At 33.7% G+C, this 17,812-nt stretch overlaps 1 protein-coding gene across 2 annotated transcripts; it reads left to right on the forward strand.

The window, feature by feature from the left end:
- The first annotated feature begins 8,805 nt into the window (after window positions 1-8,805).
- Window positions 8,806-17,812, forward strand: LOC128680933 (uncharacterized). 2 transcript variants are annotated; one of them, XM_053764428.1, is made up of 7 exons: window positions 8,806-9,865; window positions 10,609-10,704; window positions 14,267-14,456; window positions 14,959-15,061; window positions 15,589-15,690; window positions 16,249-16,401; window positions 17,659-17,812. In XM_053764428.1, exons 1-7 carry the CDS (start codon window positions 9,340-9,342, stop codon window positions 17,719-17,721), a joined length of 1,233 nt encoding a protein of 410 aa, XP_053620403.1. In that variant the 5' UTR covers window positions 8,806-9,339; the 3' UTR covers window positions 17,722-17,812. The 2 variants fall into 2 exon arrangements, with proteins under 2 accessions (XP_053620403.1, XP_053620404.1); XM_053764429.1 differs by having other exon boundaries at window positions 16,249-16,366.

Here is a 17,812-nt window from a genome sequence, read left to right on the forward strand (position 1 = left end):
TATTATTGGTGTTTTGTATTTGGAATCACTGCAAAATTAAAATAATGTATTGAATTAATTAATTCTTTTGATTTTCGAAGATTGTTGTTTTTATTTCGTGTGTAAATTAAGTTATTTTAAATAGTAATATTTAAATAAAAATTCATTGTTTTGTTCTTTTGTCTCTTCATCAACTATAGCTTGACAAGTAGTAAAAGCCTTACGCTTTAAGTTCACCTTTTAAAAAGCCTTAGTCTACCATATGTATGTTTTGGTAAAGTCATATAGGAATAAATAAATATAATTCAAATTAATGTCTCAATAGATTTCCCTGTGCTCGGCACCCAATATTACTCTAAGGTTAAACGTGTGTTAGACAATAACGACCTCTATTTCAAAGTGTTAAGAGTTCCAGAGAGCATAGTTTTATTCCAGCTATGTTTCAAGGTAGAAACGCTGTCGCCTTGAGAATTGAAAATCAAAATTAAGATGACCTCACGTACTGTTTACACTCCCAAGATGTTCAATTGAACAACTCATATATAACCAGTGGCCCGCCCAGGCTTCGCTCGGGTAAAATCAGAATAAAAAAGGAGCGTGTTACTTCTGAAGGTTTCCTCTATCTCTTTGCCAAATTTCATCAAAAACGGCCTACTAGTTTTTAAAGAAAAATACAAATCTTATCTCTTTATGGTATGATTCGGATTGGGGTAATTGTCATCAAGTCAAATCGATGATTTGTAATCTGATTGATAATTAGAAATTAAGATCTTTTCAGGTCACTTATAATCGATATAAAAGTAATCGATATTAAGGTAATTAGATAGTATGTTTGTTCAAATAAAAAAATATCGGTCCAAAAGTTTTTTGTTTTATTTTTGACATATATCTTTCAAAGCTTAATATTACAGTAATTTTATCAGTGATGATTCTATTAATAAAAGAACCTTAAAATAGTAATGAAAACAACAAATAAACAACACGCCAACTAGCCTATTATCAATCGGAACATTTCAACAATCAAAATGACAATAATAAAAATTGCAAATTAAATTTATCGAGGCAAAGTCAAACCGAGTCAGGAGCCCTTCGAGAATTCCCGCCAATCAGGACTTGTCAAACTCGTTTTTGGAAGTTATTGAAAATTTTATTCAAAAGTGTAGTCCTCCCGTAAAGTTTGTGACTTGCTTCTCTCAAGTACAATTAAATTATTCTAGTTATGTCATAGAATAAGTGACGGAATAATATAAAGAATCTTAAAACGGAAATCTTTCAAAATAAAAAAATTAAAAATACGGTATTTTTTTTTTATAAAAATATATTTTAGACTATTAGGAAGGAAACAAATATATCGTATTTAATATATCGTAATTCTTAATTGTCGTCATTTTATTTTTAAATCGTATCTGCATCTGATTACGATTATTATAATGTGGTCGTTCAAACCAAAAAGGACCTTATGGCGGCTAACAATTAGGTCTTTATTGTCCGTTGTTCCAATACAAAACAACGGCAATAAAGACTTAATTGCTAGCCACCATAAGGTCCCTTTTGATTTGGACGACCACATAATACGACTACCAACTAAATTGTTGCAAACAAAAAAATACAATAGTGAACTACAAATTCAAACTGAACTAAAATATAATACATATATATTAAATATACTGTACTGCCATTAAAGCGTGTCCCGCGGCCACGTGCCCAAACTGCCATTTAAGCGTGTTCCGCGGCCACGTGCCCAAAAGGTTGGCAGCATTGCTAAACCACGAGTTAAACCCCTCATGGGGCCAGTCTCTGGTACCTAACTGTGTGGCGACCTCCCTATAGCGTCATATTCATTAAATATTTATACGGTAAAATTTTGAGGATGCTAACTCAATTTTGTCCGATTGTCGAGTAGGGTTATGATTACAAGCTTTTATGTAGATAGATAGATAGATAGACTCCTTATTCCATCATTTAGAAGATTCATTTCATACGTAATAACAACATAAACAAGCGCAAAGGCGGATTTATCACAAATGCAATTTCTTCCAAGGTTGGTTAAAGTAACAAGTTTAATTGTTAGACAAATTAAAAAACCGACTTCCAATATAAATTTCGCTACAATTTTTAAACGGTTGAATTGATTTTCATGTAACATGGCTAAGAACACTCGGGTTAAAATTATCTATGACACAAAAAAAAACTGAACGAAAATCGGTCGACAGACACGTTAAATTTATAACACCCCTATTTTTGCGTCGGGGGTTAAAAAAGTGAACAGAGATGGTGCAGTAAACTTGATAGTATATGAATTAGTCATAAATCATTTTGTTACAAGTTTCAGTTTCTCTTTCTCTCTCTCTAATCTGAGCGTTTACCGGGTCCCTTTCTCTTACCCCGTCGGAGCTCAGAATTGAAGAGCCAATATTGTTTTACATTGAAAATATATAAAGTGATCTATTAATATAGTAAGTACAGCACAACTGTAATAAATCACCAATCGTTCCCCTGGCGAGCGATTGAGTCTGAACAAATAGTTCCGTGCGATACTATAGTTCCAAACTAAGCTGTACTTACTAGTATTTAATCTACTTAGATTAATTATTCGTTGGTTAAGTTTTCATTGAATTACATCATTTAACTTATAATATAACTAGCTGCGCCCTGGGGCTTCGCTACTGTGGGAATTAATACTCGCATTTGATGAACGGAGCCACTACTCAATTGATGATTAGCGAACAAAAAAAAATATAATGTATATTATTTTATATAGGTATAAAATAAATACACGCGCATGCGTGTATTAAACTGTAGATATGATTAATATGGCGATTATATTTAAACATTTGAGTAGAAGATGAATTTAGACAAGCCTTGACTTAAATCTTATAAACCTGAATGGTGTCATTCAGGTCTAAGTCAATTATTACCCTATGAACACATAGATAGAAAATACCAATCTCCGACAAAATGGTTCTATAAGATTGCCGCCTCTTTAAAAATGTAAAACAAAAAGAAAATAAAAATAAGCCAAAGCAGATCGTTTATAACAAAATCTTTTTAATTTCCTGCTATTTGCCGCCCGTTCAAATATTTTCTTTGCACAAAATACCGAGGACAGAGCAAAATTACAATAAAGACTTGTTTTTTGTTATTGAAACTAACTTTATTAAAAGTACCATCTTTAGCGGATAGTCTAACCTAAAATCTGGTATGGCAATAAATTACTTAGAAGGAACTCGAATTCTTGACAATAATAAGTTATGAGCGGACGCACGAAATAAACGCGGACGAAGCCGCGGGAAACAGCTAGTCCACAATATATTTTTTAATCATATTTTCATTCAAAAAGTGTCTCACCTAAAACTTCTCTAATTTACAGCCTATTTACTGAACAATGGCACTCAAGAGAAGACTTATACAAGTATCTTCCAAGTACCTGGTCGATCTATCTCATATCTTCATGCTCGGTTGTGAAGCCGCGAAGCCGAAGAAGGGGTAAGTGAGAAAAACCCTTATAACTTTAAAGATTCGGTTGTGATTTTTCAGTTGTTTTTTTCGATTGGCTTTCCCCTTATTAATAAAAACGTTATTCTCTGATTAGCAACGGAATACTTATTCTTTGTGTTGTCTCCTTCTTTCAATGTCAAACTGAAAAAAGAGAGAGGGACAACACAAAGAAAACTACTCCAAATAAAACGGTATATGAGTGTAGAAAAACAAATAATTACGTATGCAACCATAAATATATCTTCGGTAATAATGTGTGTATTTTTGTTGTTGATCTCCGTTATACTTCTTCTCTTTTTGATCTCATTGTATGATTTTATTGCTATGTGTGTGTTCGTCAAATGTAATGGAAATTACGATGCGTATATGAAAATTATCACGCGTTATATGAGCGTAATAAGCATATTATCATATAATATGGGCTGTCTACAATTCACAGGAACTATCTTCACCGAAAGCACGTTTTGCCGAATTTTTTTTTGAGTTTTCTCAAAATCTAGATTAGTTTCTATTAGAATAATCGGTGAATTCAGGACTATGAAGAAGAAGAAGCTGTTATTACTGATTTGGGAATTTTGTTGTAAAATTTTGAGTGCAATACATACTATTGACGATCTCGGTGGCGCAGTGGTGCTTGCCTCTGAACCGAGAGGTTCCGGCTTCGATCCCCGGTTGGGTCATGATGGAATATGATCTTTTTCTAATTGGCCCGGGTCTTAGATATTTATCTATATATGTATTTGTTATAAAATATAGTATCGTTGAGTTAGTATCCCATAACACAAGTCTCGAACTTACCTTGGGACTAGCTCAATCTGTGTGATTTGTACTACATAATATATTTATTTGTTTATTGTTACTAAGCCAATCAGTAAAACTAATGGAATAGTCACACTCGTACCATAATACGAACACAGGCAATAATAAATTAACAAATGCGTTGTGTTATGAATGATGTGCTATAATGATGTATTGTCCGGTCAATACATTTGTGATATTAAGGCAGTAAATCAAGCCAGTCTAAGCAGCACATTAACTCGTATGTGAGACAACGGTAGCTCTACGGAGATGATAATATCCCAAAGTAAATAAATTTCCAGTATTGTCTCTCTGGTTTAGTCAACTATGTCTCCCAAGGAATTACTTTCTGTTACTCATATGAACGTTACCGGTTTCTTCCGGCGCCGTAGAGCGTCGGAGCCCAGGGTTCGCTTTCCTGCTCTTTGTTCTCCACTTCGTACGGTTTATGCTGTCAGATTTCTTGGGTTTGTCACTTCTGCCATTGCCAGGCAGAAGGGGCATAGCTAAACATTTATTCCCTGCGCAATTTACTGGTTTACTCAAGACGTGGCTGTACCAGCTAATGCGAAACTGGAGTTTGTCTGCAATGTCTCGGACATGATGGTTGCTGTTAATGCGCGGGTCCCACACATTCAGCATAGCATTATCATTTTCATTGTTATTCTCTCTGTCTTATCTGATTTTGACGACCTCGGTGGCGCAGTGGAAAGTGCTTGCCTCAAAAGTAGAGGTCCCGGGTTCGGTATATATTTGTTGTATTTGTTATAAAATATCTTTGAGTTAGTATCCCATAACACAAGTCTTGAACTTACTTTGGGGCTGACTCAATTTGTGTGATTTGTCCTAACATATTTATATATATTGGAATATATATTTACATTGAGCGTCGGAACCCAGGCGCCGACTGTGTACTGTAAATATTATTATTGTAATAAAAATAATATTATTATCTTATAAGGATGATTTAGGGCAGGATATCTGCTGGCGAAGACACGCGGACCGGTTGATTAAGAGAAAAGATAGGTTTTCACTCTCTCGTACGAGTATAGACCCGATAGCAATAAAACTGTTGATACACCTAAGACAGCTGGTGTAACTGGTGGCTTTGGAGATGTTTTTGAGGATGCATGCGATGGCCCTCATCAGGAAATAGTTTCAAGTGAAACGGACAAAAATGCACCCGCCAAGGTCGAGACGATTGCATCTCCGAAATCTCTGCCACCACCAGATATGTCTGCTCGAGATTTACGAGATTACAACCGAAATTTAAAAAGAGATTTTGAAATGTATATAAGGATTAAAGGGGGGAAATGTGGCATGGACTGGCCACTTGCTTCTGTATTTTTATGACGATGTTATTAACTGTCAGTGTCAAGCTCAATAAATCAGTCTACAGCCAGCTTCCGTCTTTCATTCGTTGCAAATATAATATTTAATTATTTGGACAACTCTATATAAATTGCCAATAAGTACAAAGAATTCTAAGGGTAATATTTTTATTTCCACTGTACACGGCGTTTGCCAAGTGTGCCATGTTATTGCACACAAACACACACATACACTCATGGTCCAGGAAAATGTTGCACTATAAAAATATTTTCCCAAGGCTTTGCCTTTAGCATAGAATGTTTGGTGGCACAACTAATACAGAAAGTTGAATTAAGTTTGAATGAAATCAAACATTATAATGTATTGCCGAGTTATAAAAATTGTTCAAAGTCATAAATTTTTTGAGAAAGTTTGACTAAATATACATACTATCGTGATTAAGTGAATGATTGTGATCAAATGGTGATAAAAAATCTATAGAAATGTATGAGAATCATAGAAACTTGTAGAATATCTATGAGAATAACGCTGACTAGTATAGTTCCCCTTGGCAGCACCCGTTCCCGAGTTGACGCATAGGTCAGCCATCGCTCCGATTCTCAAGTAATCGAAGTTAATTTTAATCTATAATTTTTAATTCTAATAACTTTTCTCCAATTTTTGTCGGAGATTTTGACCAAATATATCTAATTCTGGTTACTGGTTACTAATTATCATTTTCTCTGAAAGCAAAAACTGTTTAGCGCACCTTCAAAAACATTGAGATTTACGAAATGAATTGATTAAAAAACTTCGATTGCGTCAAACGAGTTTGCGGACATCGTAGCCAACCCAACTGAGGAATACCCCATGAGGGGTCGAGCCACTGTTCATACCTAACTTTGAATTTCATGGGTCCACTCTCTAGTTCGTTTTTCCACTGTCTTCCAAGTTTGGAAACCAGCCAAAACCGGTTTTGTCAAATAGGCAGATTTTTTATAGTGAAAATAACCTCTTACTACTATTGTTTGAGAATACGTAATGTGTATTTGAGATAACGTTTTCGCTAAAACCGGATTTATTTTGGAATATTTTTTCTCTGTTTGTATCACGGTACATTTTTAGGTCTGTGACAAAATTCGATTCAAATTCGTATACTTAACTTTTCAAGTAATAAATAAATAAATGTATACTATATATATATATATATACACTACATATATCTGTATAAGTATATATATATATATATATATATATATATATATATATGTATAAAATATAGTATCGTTGAGTTAGTATCCCATAACACAAGTCTCGAACTTACTTTGGGGCTAGCCCAATCTGTGTGATTTGTCCGTATAAGTATATACGGACAAATCACACAGATACATACAATACATATACAGATAAACATCCAAGACCCGGGCCAATCAGAAAAAGATCATTTTCGATCATGACCCGACCGGGGTTCGAACCCGGGACCTCTCGGTTCAGAGGCAAGCACTTTACCACTGCGCCACCGAGGTCGTCGACTAACTAAAGCTACACTAAGAAATATAGTTTTCAATTAAGCTTATTTTTTTTTCTGTTTCATTTTTAATTTCCCACAAAATGGTTTCTCTACTATTTAATTAGTCATAACTAAACAGTGTTCATTGCTTACAAACTTTTTGTGAGAGGAAAAATTTCGTGTATTATAACAAAAAAAAAAATACTCACAAAATCTTTGCCAAACATTTTTAATAACAAATGAACAAGGCGATTGTTTCGAAAAAAAAAAAAAAAAACAATAAAGCTATCTCATTATCCACAGAACAGTTTATTAATTGAATCTCTTTTCAATCCTGCCCTAGGGCCATAATTATTTCTTGATGCTCCTTTAATAGCAATTTTAAATACGGTAAAATAATGAACGAACATATTCCATTTTTGTTCGCATTTTTTGTGATAATTAGATTTTCGTTTAATTAAGTATTTGCACAATTATTATATTTTATTGTTCAAAATAATATTAAATAGGTGAAAACAACATAATTATTGAATGTATATTTTTAGTTAATTTTCATAATAATGCATTGTCATTCAAACTAATCGCCTTTTCCTCATTGTCATTTATTATCATAAAACATTTAAACAATTAGATAAATTATATATACACTTTATATAATAAATTATTGTATAAATATTATGTAACTAAAATTTCGTATGCCTTATGGCGGGACATAGAGAAGCTCATTCCAATGTATTATACCTATTATGTAACCTGTGTTCACGAAATAAACGAATTGAATTGAATTGAATTGAACATCTCATTACATGACAAATGTCTTTATTTCCATCGGATAGACCGATTCAAGTCGCTTAATGGCATTTAACATGACTTTTACTAATACCAACCGCGTCTAGTGGCAAGTAATCGAATACACGCTAGTGAACTTTAACTGTCAACCAGTGTGCAGGTTTCCTCAACAAGAAGGTATACAAACTCATGTGGCGAACTTGAGACCTTTCGATCATAGTCGAAGAACAGTCACCAACGCTTCCATAAATTTTCATAAATGTAAATTGAAATTTATTAATATAAATTTCTATGATTGTAAATCACGATAGCCTCCACCTTTTTAACTTATTTATTAATGGGACATTTTTTTTAAAACAATCGAAAAATAACGATTCCAGTAAATTAAATGAAAACGACATAAAAATTACAGACAAAGAAATATGAAACTTCATAAACAAAGTGAGACAAGAAAGCGGTAATTTCTAAAGTAATTGGCATCAATTTTCTTATAATAAAAATGTCCTATTTCCTCACAATAAATCTACAATATCAAAGAGGTGTCGCTCAAATAATACGAACATATGCCAGTTTTTCTGACATATCATTTTGTCTTTTTTAACACTCTGTAATGACAGGTACAGGCGTGAACTACGCCTTCGCCATTTTATGATATTCTCAATAATTTAGTTACTTTTTTATAGCCTGTATTTTGTGTCCCACTGCTGGGCAAAGGCCCTTCTGTCTTCCAAAGGTCTCTATCCTGAGCCATTTGTTGCCAACCACGCCGAAACCTGTTTAAATCATCCCGCCGTCTAGTTCGTGGTCTACCTCGACGCCTGCGCCCTTCGGGAACCTAATTTGTGGTGATCTGTGCCCATCGCTCTGGCGGCACTCGACAAACATGAAAAATCCACTTGAGCCTGCTTTCTTGGCGCCCACGTCAATGATCCGTTTTTTTTTTTTAAATACAGATTATTTTACGCTCGAAAATCTTACCGGTGACTGATTGCGTATATCTGATTTATTTTTAAATGAGTCGTTAATTAAATTATGTTTTAATAAGGCATTTTAGTCCATTAAGGCACAATTAGTTAGCGGCTTTCGTAGATATGTTTTATCTACTAATTTCTATCTATCTAATTTAAAACTATGCAACGGATTTTGATGCGGATTTTGAATAGATAGAGTGATGAATCAATTTATCTATTAAGAAGGTTTAGGCTGTTGACATTTTGAACTGTTTATATTGTACGTCAATGATTCTTTGAGATATTGAATTGTTGATTATACGGTGTTGATATTTTTACTGTTGATATTTTACATGTTGATATTAAATATGTTATAAATTATTATAGTTTCACCCGAGCGAAGCCCGAACTAATAAATAAAAGGGCGTTGTCACTCTACCACTCAACTGTACACATTTAAATAGGGCTTTGAAAAAATCAGAGCTCATTTCTTACTTTTCCAAAATGGATGAAACCTTCGAGGTGTTCCATCGGGTCTTATCTTTCGGCGGCATTTCGATATTCACCAAAAATAACTGGGACTCGAAATCATGGCTTCTTTTACAAATATTCAACTTCGTAATAGGTGTTTTTTGCTTCATTTTTACCACTGGATTTGTAATGGAGAACTATTCTGAATTACTGATATTCATAGAAGGAGCATGTATTTGGACCACAGGAGTTATAATGACAATATCATTGGGTGTTTGCTTGATTTTTCGCAAGCAACTCCGCCAGTTCCTCGAAGAGATGGTTTTCAACGATTGTGTTTTGGAAATTCCCATAATAAATAGTGTTTTGAAGCGTGATGAGGGGGAAAAAGTGGTTGAATTGAAGACAATGGTGGTTGAGTCTCAAGAAAAGCTGTTGAAGTACACAAGAGTGCTATTAAAATGCTATGTAGGCAGTGTGTTCTTGGTGGCCACTTTGTATCTGTGCTCTCCACTATATGAGATGTTTGTCAGCAATGACGATAGCTTAAGGCTACTGGGTAAGTTATTTAAAATATTACTTGGTTATTTTTAGTCAACTCGTGAACGGGTGCTGCCAGAGGGAACTGGTCATCTCGTTTCTCATATATTTTCATGTAAGTTAATTGTGTTTCACATCGATATATTCAAATGAGTTTCTTTCGGCATTTCTTCTCAGCAGTGGTCGTTCCGAAATGCCAGTAGTTTCTAGCTTGTGAGAAATAACTATAAATTTAAAGATTGACGAGAAAAAGTGCCTGTGAAGGTCTAATTTCTGAATAAATGATTTGAATTTGAATTTGAATTTTGAATTTCAAATACTCAGTTCTTTCATATTAGCTGTCAAATAAATTTTCATCCGCCATTTCTGGTCTTGCAAGGAAGTAATTTTTTTAATTCTACCAATAAAAAAAAAAAAATGGGTTTATTATTAGTTGCGCTCCGGAGTTTCACTCCATTGCGAATTTCGGTATAAAATATTACCCCATGTGAAATTCCAAGTTATATTCGTGTACCAAATTTCACAACAATCTGTCCAGTAGATTTTGCGTGAAAGAGTAACAGGATAGACACATACATTCTTACAAACTTTCTCAAATATATTGTACTTAACAAATCAATACACTTTTTTTTCATAATTAAAAAAAAAAACAAATATTAGACCTATTCGTTTTGTTAATAAAATAATATTTGTTTTTATTTTTCTTATACAAAAAAAAAAAATATAATTTCGGAAACCTTTGTGAAAGTTGTTTTTTTATAGCATTTGGGATGTGGTTTCCGTGGAGTTTGGACGATATAAACATATATATTGCTTCATTCGTGTTCCATGCATATGCTGGCTATCTGTGCTGCATTGGTATGTATTATGTTCTATATTTTCAGCTTTTTCTTCCTTACCCAAGTTTTCAGCAGTCGACTTAGTCTTAAATGAATGTTTGATCTCTAATAAGATATATATTTCACCCAAAGCTGAAGAAATATTGTGTCTTTTCTAATGTTAAGATTTTTCTTATTTGGTGGATTTATTGAATTTTTAAAAGTGAATTTAGTTTTTTACGATGGTTGAGTTTTTTTTTTCAATTTTATCATTTTTTGAAATGGACTTTCCAACCAACTTAAAATGTTCGTATAGTGATCCAGAGGCATTGTTACAGTCTATGAATTATCACAGATATATCACAGATATATATATACGTAAAACGTTTGTTTAAATAAATTTGGTTCTAATTATTTATATAAATTAACAAGGCTTTTAATCTAACAATACAAAACTATGCAAATTGGGAGCTTGCGAATACCTGAGCTTTTAATATAAAAAGTAGCTTTTAAATGCAAGTTTCAATTTATAGCTCAAGTTCTGAACTTGATGTTCTTTGTTTAAAATACATTAGTTTATTTACATTACCTTAACACTATTTTGTTCGTGGGGCAACAAACACGTCCACTGAATCGCAATATATCGAGTTACCTCATAGAGATTGCTATATTTATACTAGCTTTAGCCCGCGGCTTCTCCCGCGTGAGCCACGGGAGCAGTTATTTTTCACGGACAAAAGGTACCCTATGTCCTTCTCCGTACTTCAGACCATATGTAATAATGTAATTTCAAGAATATTAGTTGAGTAGATCGAGCGTAAAGAGGTAACAAACAAACAAAAAACTTCCTTTTGCATTTATAATATAAGTTAGGATTTGGATTGACTTAGCACAAAATTTTCTTATTTTATGTTAGTGATGTTCAGTCTGGCTGCGACCACGGCGGCTGCAAGGTCGTTGTAACGTCAGCAATATAAAAATAAACTGTGATAATGGAAAGACAAAGATTATTTATTTGCAAAAACATGAGTTTATTTTGTACAATGTGGTGTTAAAAGGAATACTTAATTCTACATGTAATTCTTGAGGTACGGTGTAGGTAGGTAATTTCTTATGATAATAAGGAAGGGCCACTAGTATTAAAGTAAAATACGATATTAATTTATTTCCTAGTCGAAAACCCAAACATGACAGATAAAAATCTAATTCCAAAGAATATTATTTAAAGTTTTCTTAGTTTCATACCATCCATCACAGTGTTCTCAACTTGCCTGTTCCCTGAATGACATTTCATTTTATGCAGACCTCCTAAGATTCTTTATTAAAAAATTATTTGATCAGAGCAATGATATAAAATCTGGCTAGAAAACAAAAGTGCGTGAAATTGTTATGACACATCTATTAGATATAATAAAAAATGTGAATTGGCTATGTCTGTACATAGGAGGTATTAAATAACAACAATCTTGTCTATCTGGGACTAATAGGGACTAATAGGGGTCTTTGTGGGACTAATAGGGGTCTTTGTGGGACTAATAGAGGCCGAAACATATTTTTTTTATTTTTGTCAGTTTGTATGTTTGCTCGCGCGTCACGCGAAAACTACTTAAATGGAATTGGTTGTGGTTTTCACAGTTATATAGGTATAGCGAATGGTCTAACTTAAAGTCTGGTAACAGGTCTCATAATGTCGCGATACGTTGTCTTTAGAACTCGAGATATTGATTATGAGTTAAAACCCTGATAATGTTGATAGTTATTTTCATTACTTTCTTCTTCTTTTTCAATAACTTCCATAAAAATACAAGGAGTCTGTATTTTTATATAAGTTGCTGAATATCAGTGACGACCTCGGTGGCGCAGTGGTGAAGTGCTCGCCTCTGAACCGAGAGGTCCCGGGTTGGATCCCCGGTCGGGTCATGATGGAAAATGATCTTTTCCTGATTGGCCCGGGTCTTGGATGTTTACTATATATAATATGTATTTGTTATAAAATATAGTATCGTTGAGTTAGTATCTTGTAACACAAGTCTCGAACTTACTTTGGGGTTAGCTCAATCTGTGTGATTTTGTAATTTATTTATTTATTTATTTATTTATTTATTTATTTATTTATTTATTTATTATTTATTTTACTAATTGATTGCTCACCAAGCAAAACTACCTTCTATGTGTTTTTCTATGTACCCTCTTTTTTAATATCTGTTCTATTTATGTTGTGCATGTGTGTGATTGTGGCTAAATATATTCAAAAATAAATTCAAAATTCTTGACATACATCACATAATAACGTCAAAAAATTACATAAACTAAGTCTACTGCCGGCTTCCAAAGCGCAGGTGAAGAAGAAGCGGCGCAACAAACTTCACCGCAGCCTTTTCTCCAAGGACGTCAATTAACAAATGTAGGTCTTATGAATGAAAAAAGTTGTATTTTCAATAAAATTATTGAAAACTGTCACAAAATATATATAAATAAAAAGCTATTAATAAGCATTGTCTATACATCTATCATTATCTAAAATACGTTGAGGTAATTGCGCAATGTGGTATCTATTTAGTATAATATCTGGGCATTGGGCCTTGTTCGCTTATGAAATTTTTGAAAGTCTTTATTATTGAAATTGATGCTAGGTCTACGGGGAATTTATATTAAAGAATTTTGAAAACTGAAGTATTCATCATCCTTTTTTTCCAAAATTTCAAGGCCTAAATTGAACATCGGATTGTGTTTGCGGTATTTTATGAATTCCTAAATTCTTTGATTTGTAGCATTGCTGTCCCTGGCAGAAGGGGCAAACTCATGAACTCCTGGTTTGATGTCGTCACATGCGTCAACATGCCTTGCCAATGATTTGACAACTAATAAGGCCGAATAATGTGCGAACTGGAGGAGAAAAATAAAAGAAGGAAATCAGGAAAAGTCTCTCTTACTTTTTGCTAAAATCTTAAAAATCTCCTCATATATAAATAACCAATCAGCTGCGATTTTTCTATGTTATGTGAAATTTAATATTTAAGTGGGAACTATCTGCCTTCATGTATGCTGTACTCTTGCAAGGCGTCACTTGTATTTATCTTCTATTTATGTAACGTCATATAACTTCAATTTGTGATTTGTTATGAATAAATATGAACCTGAAAACGCTAGGGCGAAGTGCGAATTTACGTTTCACTTCTTACTATCGAATCGATTCGAAGTGAGACGCAATGAACCAATCGCATTGCGTTGTGGTTGGTTACACAATGGCGCACTGTGATTGGTTAGCTGCATTTCACTGCGAATCCACTCGACGGTAAGATGTAAATAAATAAATATATTAAATAAATAAATATATTAGGACAAATCACACAGATTGAGCTAGCCCCAAAGTAAGTTCGAGACTTGTGTTATGGGATACTAACTCAACGATACTATATTTTATAACAAATACATATATAGATAAACATCCAAGACCCGGGCCAATCAGAAAAAGATCATTTTCCATCTTGACCCGACCGGATATCGAACCCGGGACCTCTCGGTTCAGTGGCAAGAACTTTACCACTGCGCCACTGAGGTCGTCAATATTAAAGATGAGGCAAAGAGAGCTTTTATTTCAGCCTATCCAGGTTTGCAATTAACAATAATCCTGTTAGTCGGTCAGAATATTCGACAGCTTCGAATACTAACCTTTATTCTGTTGAACTTGGATGAGTTGGTCATCGAGCTGGGTCACAAGAATGACAACTGGCAGATGTGCTGCACTGATGTGCTTGCGCAGTGTGTAGTGCAGTATGCTAAAGTTAAAAGGTAATTTCTTCTATATTTTGGTCATGATTTGAAGACAACTGACCGCCCGCCTAACGTCAACCATCTTTGGGTGTGCTATCGTTTCCTATAAGCTACAAGAAAATATTGAATGTCTGACTGATATATTATCAACACACAGCACAAACTACTGGGTCTAGGAACTTCAAATACAGCACGTAGGTTCCTTGTGGTGTAGGGTGAACTAAGAAAGGATATTTCAAAATTCATCCCCTAAGGGGGTGAAAAGGGGGTTCAAAGTTTGTATGAGGAAACCAGATTAATTAAAGCGTCTAAATATTTTACTGAAAAGGAAATTGATAGGATATTTCAAAATTCATCCCCTAAGGGGGTAAAAAGGGGGTTCAAAGTTTGTATAAGGAAAACAGATTAATTAAAGAGTCTAAATATTTCACTGAAAAGAAAATTACGCGGAAACAGCCGCGGGAAAAGCTAGTAAATATATGTATATATATTTTTTAAAGACTTATTTTTGTTTTTATAGTTTCAGCAACCGTGTAAATGTCATTTGTCGGCCATTTTATTTGACCCTTATTCTGGTCGCCATTATGTTGGTCTGTATGTGTTCCGTGAAAATTGCTGTTTCTGTGAGTATTGTTTGAATACTGTTTATTATTTTATGCACGCGGCTTCGCTGCAAAAAGTAGCCTGTGTCGTCACTCCCCGGCTTTTTAATTATTTCCACACCAAAAACCACCTTAATCTAATTCTCCGTTTTAACATGATAGAAAGAGACAAGCACACAAGCGCGGTTTCGTCCACGTGAATATCCCGTGGGAAACGTACTTTTCCTGGTACCTGAAAATTAGTTTATGTTCTTTCCGTAATTTAGTTAGTCCCGGCTTTGCTCGGATAAAATATAATTAATTATACGCTTAAACCTTCCTCTGAAATCACATTATCTATTGGTAAAAACCGTACGCATATCTATGAAGCATTTTACGCAGTAGTTTTTGAGTTTATCGCGAACAGACAGACAGACGCGGCATAGAATAGGACTATTCTATTTTTGTAAATATTTGCTTTGAAGTACAACAAAGTAAATTATTACACTATACCTGTAAACAAGCATTACCTACTATATACGGGCAGTGACAATAAAATATGTTTGCAGGACAAACTGTCCCCGGAGACTATGAAGTATTATGTGCACGAGTTTTGCTTCATCATCGTTGTTCTCATGTTCTGTCTCTTGGGGCAGCAAATTGAAAACGAGGTAATGTCTCCTATCTACCTTTGTAACAATCTATATCTGTAAGTGTACTATGACTGTATGTAGGACATTATTATTACGGAAAAATAATTATGTGCTGCCCACATAGGGACAGACAGTGACAGACACACAGTGGGAAGCGTAAGCGACTTTGTTTTTATACTATGTAGTAATAGTGACATATAAAGTTCTAGTAAAAATAATATCAGCTTGAAATATAATTATAACAAAATCGCATTTAATTCTTTCTTTCATTCATTCATTCGTTCGTGCATTCCTTAGTTCATTCATTCATTATTTATTGAAGCTTTATTATGATTCATTTTATTATGATTGGCTTATAAGCCTAATCTTCTAACAGCGAATTATGGAAATAAATGACATGACTATTAATTGGATGTGACTGTGGTTGGCACGTGTTATGTATTGTACGATTAGCTGTAGTACTGATGGGCTTACGCCCGGCTTTTGCCCAGTATCTGTACTAGACAGTCAGATTTGATGAGGCAAACGCAGCGTGTTATTGTTTATTTTTTTTTTAAAGACTGTTTTTTTTTTCAGTGCGAAAAACTAGAACAAGCCGTAACAGAGAAATGGTATATTTTCGACAGGAAACACAAGATAAATGTCCGTATTTTCAAGACCGCGCTGAGCCAGCGAATGCCAATTTACATATTTGGTACCATACCTCTATCCTTACCCACTTTCACTTGGGTAACGTATATGGAAAACATATTTTTCTAATTTTTTCAATCTGTACAGACTTCTTTTTTCCGGGTTATAAAGTAGTTTGTCCTCCCTTCGTACATCTAACTATGTATGTATATTGGTTAAGTAGATAAAGGGTTAAAAGGTAACAAATAGCTGTAAACCACACTTTATTCAAATGGAAATACATATACTCTCGTGTTTATATAATATATAGAAATTGCCACGTTGGTCAGGAAACATTTCTATCTATTCACCCAAATAAAGGACACACACGCAATTAACACACGACACAAAAACAGACGAATACTACCGATAACGCACATAAAAATGTTCCAAAATAGTCCTTATGTACATTCTATTAAAATATATAATAAAATCCTGGAAAAAATAAAAGTCGAACAAGTTACTTCATTAAATAAATATAAATAAATTCAAATCACTACTCATTTTGAAAGCATATTACTCGGTAGATGAGTATTTAAAGGACAAATCACACAGATTGAGCTAGCCCCAAATTAAGTTCGAAACTTGTGTTATGGGATACTAACTCAATGATACTATATTTTATAAAAAATACATATATAGATAAACATCCAAGACCCGGGCCAATCAGAAAAAGATCATTTTCCATCACCGGAGATCGAAACCGGGACCTCTCGGTTCAGTGGCAAGAACCTTACCAATGCGCCACCGAGATCGTCAAAATGACAAAACTTTATTAACAAAACTGATTATGATTGTGAATTATCTCAATAGACTCAGAGTAAAAATAGTAAAAATTGACCGTTTAAATTGAATTTGACTTAATTATATTTGACAAAATCTGAGACGCTCAATCTATGTTCTATCTACCTATGAACCGCATGAAAATATATTCTTTCTAACATTATTTGTATTACATAAGCGGACTGCTATAGCGCAATAATTTTGTAAAATTTTACATGTTTAACTGCACAATATTTTGTATTCCCTATGCTGTACATGTTTGCAAATAAATGAATTATGAACAAATAAAAAAACCTTACTTTCGCACTATAATAGGCTTCATTTGGACAAAACAACCATAATAAATTATACAGTCAGACCTTCATCAGGAAATCACAATATCTATTACCCGTACAAAAATCCGTTCGGTAGTTTTTGAGTTTATCGCGTTCATACAGACAGACGCGACAGTGGTGTATGATTTAAGTAAGGATATTTTTTTATGATTTTAGCCATCGCCTAATTAGCATTAACTGATTTTTTTTATATTTTCAGTTCATAAAAACTGACATGTCGTTCTTCACACTCGTCATGTCTGTATTTGAAAAGCAAGAATAAAGTTGTGGTTTATAGATATAATAGACTAGACAGTCATACATAACAATTATACATATATATTTTAATTATATTATATAGTATGATAAAGATA

The sequence above is a fragment of the Plodia interpunctella genome, chromosome 25 (assembly GCF_027563975.2).
Source record: "Plodia interpunctella isolate USDA-ARS_2022_Savannah chromosome 25, ilPloInte3.2, whole genome shotgun sequence".
Classification (NCBI taxonomy): Eukaryota; Metazoa; Arthropoda; class Insecta; order Lepidoptera; family Pyralidae; genus Plodia; species Plodia interpunctella.

Coding starts and splice junctions, on each gene's coding strand:
- LOC128680933 (XM_053764428.1), top strand. CDS start 9,340: ATGGATGAAACCTTCGAGGTGTTCCATCGGGTCTTATCTTTCGGCGGC. Junction 14,457..14,958: donor CAGTATGCTAAAGTTAAAAG/GTAATTTCTTCT, acceptor TTGTTTTTATAG/TTTCAGCAACCGTGTAAATG. Junction 15,691..16,248: donor GGCAGCAAATTGAAAACGAG/GTAATGTCTCCT, acceptor TTTTTTTTTCAG/TGCGAAAAACTAGAACAAGC.